We start from the raw sequence: 3,176 nt of genomic DNA on the forward strand, positions 1-3,176 counted from the left end.
CCCCTGCATGTCCCCTGCCCCCCCCATGTCCCTAGGYCTGGCCTGTGTCATCCCATCCTTCCCCCCACACGCTCTACCTGTCCACCCCCATGTCCCCAGGCTGGGGGAACCTGTGGGGCCAGGGCAGCTGCGCCCGCTGGGCCATGGTGGCAGTGGGTGTGGGGTGGCAGGGGGGCAGGAGGGGCACAGCGAGGGGCAGGCTGCCCCTGCGCCGTGGGGCCGGCCCYGGGGCAGGRGGTCCGAGCCCTCCCGCGGCCCCGGTGAGCTGGGGCGGCGAGGGGGACGGTGGGGCGTGCTGCCGCGGCGCTCGGGGTGCCCTGACTCAGCGCTCCCCRGGGCGCTGGCTCCGCAAAGCCGGTTCTCCGTGGAGCCGTCGCGGCGCGTGGGCTCCGTGTCACRCCGTGGGCGAACGTCCCCTCCCGGGGCCGCCGGTCGCGGTGACGCCTGGCCTGGACCTCCCCGTGCTCGTGCCCCCGGGGCCGGTTGTGTCGCTCGTGCCACGCGTACCGGCGCAGCGAGCGAGCCTCGCYGTCCCGTCCCATGGCGGCCGGGCCGCGCCGGTGCCCCTAGGCCAGCCGGGGTAAGCCGCCCGCCCGGCGAGGAGCGGGGGCCGCAGGGAAGCCCAGCCGCTGGCCTCTCGCACGGAGCCGACCTGCCGCTCGCTTAGCGAGCGCCACGGAGCCCCTGCGGCTCGACCCCTCCCGCTGCTCCGTGCCCTGGGGCTCCCGGCACCCCGGGCAGGGGCTCAGCAGCTTGCCCGCGTGGAAGGCTGCTGGCAGCAGACTCCACCCCCGTGCCTCAAACCTGGCTGTATATAGTAAGGGGGAAAGTGCACAGATGCAGCAGGTTGTTTGCCCGGGCTCTGCAGCCTCTGGTGGTGTTTTGGCCGCCGAACGTAGCCGTGGCGGCTGGAGCAGCGACACGCCGCCCCGTGACGCTGGGCTGGCGAAAGGCTTGCTGCTCTGYCCGTAACGCGCCGTCTCCTTCCAGAACCGCAATCCCTTGGTGGCCGTGTACTACACCAACCGAGCCTTGTGTTACCTGAAGATGCAGCAGCACGATAAGGCGCTGGCAGACTGCAAGCGGGCCCTGGAGCTGGACAGCCAGTCCGTGAAAGCTCACTTCTTCCTGGGCCAGTGCCAGATGGAGATGGAGAATTACGATGAAGCCATTGCAAACCTGCAGAGAGGTGAGCAGCAGCGGCCTGCAAGGCGGGTGCTGAGCTGTGASTGACGTGGAGAGGCTGCCGAGACCTTGCCCCTAGCAGGGGGGATCCTGYGGGCAAGATACCAGCCGTTCTTAGCTGCTCAGGAGCAAGAGAGATGTTTCTCCCCTTAAAAAACGCAGTTGTAAGGGATCTGCTGTTTACTTGCTRAATTAGTAGCTGCATTTGGCTAGCAGCAAAGGCAAAGAAGAGAAACTGGAGTTAGGTGCAGTCCTGTCGTGTTACTCCCGGGAGGAGTGTCTGGAAGGCTCCCTGGGACGCCGGCGGGAGGGAGGCGCGTTCCCCTCCCAGGTAACGAGATCTGTGGCCGYGCTGCAGCCGTTGCCTTCCGAGCAGCTTAGAAGCCCGTGCGCCGAGCAGCGGCTGCCTGGGGGCGCTYGGCGGGGCCGCAGCCCGAGGGCTGCCCGCTTGTTCGGCCGCTCTGAGCGGCAGCATCCCGGCCGCCGCTGCCGCGAGCAGCCCAAACGGTGCTGTGTCCTCTCTGCCCTTCCTCTGGGAAGAGGCCGGCGGCGGGCTGGCAAGAAGGAAGTCGCTGGTGGCTCTGTGTCGCGGGCCCGCACGCCGCTCTTAGCCGGGCTTCCTCCCCGGCTCTGAGAGGCCTGTTCTCTCCCCAGCCTACAACCTCGCCAAGGAGCAGCGGCTGAATTTCGGAGACGACATTCCCAGCGCACTGCGCATCGCCAAGAAGAAGCGCTGGAACAGCATCGAGGAGAAGCGGATCAACCAGGAAAACGAGCTGCACTCCTACCTGACCAAGCTCATCATGGCAGAGAAGGAGAGGTAACGCGGGCCGGAGCAGCAGGGGCCCCTCCGCTTAGGGCCGTGCGGCAGCCGCGGCGGGAAGCCCCAGCGGCTGGGAGCTGCGGGCCGGGGCGGCACAGCACGGCACGGGGCTGCGGGGAGCTGAACRCGGCACGGGGCTGGGGCCTGTCCCGGTAGCCCCGGTAGCTCCATCTTGCGCAAGCCCCGCTCTGGCCTGGGGGCTACTTGGCTTCACATATGGCTGAGCCCTAAGGCACGGAAGGAGGGATCCTGTTTGTGTGATCCTGTCGTGGAAAAAAAYGTGTAGGGAACAGGAGAAGAAACAAGCCCCTGGAAACATCTTCTCGTGCCGTGAAACTAAAACTGCTGGGGCTGCCCAGGTCTGCRGACAGTGCCGCTGCCTCCTAGAAAGCCCAGCCCTAGAGCTATGTTAGCGAGAGCAGGGAAGGCAGAGATTATTCCTTCTCAGTGTGGTGTTTCTTGCTCCTGATCTCTGTGGTGACTTCTCGCACCTCTGTCTTAGGGAGCTGGCTGAATGCCGAAAGACTCAGCAAGAAGAAAGTGCGGATGRCAGTCGGAGCCGAGCTCAGCTGGCCAACATTGAAGCCAAACACGTGAGTGGCATCTCCCCACACTGCATACGTGAGCCTCTGGGAAGCGCCTGGGCTTAGGGGTGTCCCAGGCAGCAGGCCGGGGAAGCGTGCCGGCCCTTCCTCCTGCGGGACGCCCGGTGAGGCCGGGAAGCGCTGTGGGAGCGCTTGCGGGCTGGAGCTTTGCCCTGGCCTGCTGCAGAGCCTCTGGCAGCCCCCGGGCCACCTCGGGAAAGGCCTGGCTGCAGCCGCTGCCTGACCCTCTGCTGCAGCTCAGGGGCTGCGATCGCAGAGGCAGAAGTCAAGAGATGCCATTTCGACGCGTGCTCCCCCTAGCTGAGCGGAGGCAGGTGGGACTTGGCGCCGGAGCCACGGCTTGAGCCGGCAGCCCGGAGCAGCCGCCGCGCGAGCTACTGCTGGGGAATCCGGGCTGTGCGCAGCCGGGCCCGGAGAGCGTGAGCAGTGCGTGGTGCTCTGAACACCTCACCGTGCTGGGCTGCCCTGGGCAGAGCAGGGCCTTTCCAACGTTGGTTTTGTGGCTTTAGCAGCCCCGTGAACTGCTCTTGCTGGACTTTCTCCCCTCGTCCCCCCCCCCCCCC

General features: G+C 66.9%; 1 protein-coding gene across 1 annotated transcript in view; it reads left to right on the forward strand.

The window, feature by feature from the left end:
* The first annotated feature begins 960 nt into the window (after positions 1-960).
* STUB1 (STIP1 homology and U-box containing protein 1) overlaps positions 961-3,176 on the forward strand; it is a 5,481-nt gene continuing 3,265 nt past the window's right edge. The window contains exons 1-3 of the mRNA XM_085305291.1: positions 961-1,189; positions 1,840-2,005; positions 2,511-2,601. Of these exons, the coding sequence (XP_085161417.1) occupies positions 1,048-1,189; positions 1,840-2,005; positions 2,511-2,601 (399 nt within the window). The 5' untranslated portion in view covers positions 961-1,047. The remainder of the gene's footprint in view (positions 1,190-1,839; positions 2,006-2,510; positions 2,602-3,176) is intronic.

This window comes from Rhea americana, unplaced genomic scaffold, assembly GCF_003343005.1.
Source record: "Rhea americana isolate MKP2758 unplaced genomic scaffold, rheAme1 scaffold_219, whole genome shotgun sequence".
Classification (NCBI taxonomy): Eukaryota; Metazoa; Chordata; class Aves; order Rheiformes; family Rheidae; genus Rhea; species Rhea americana.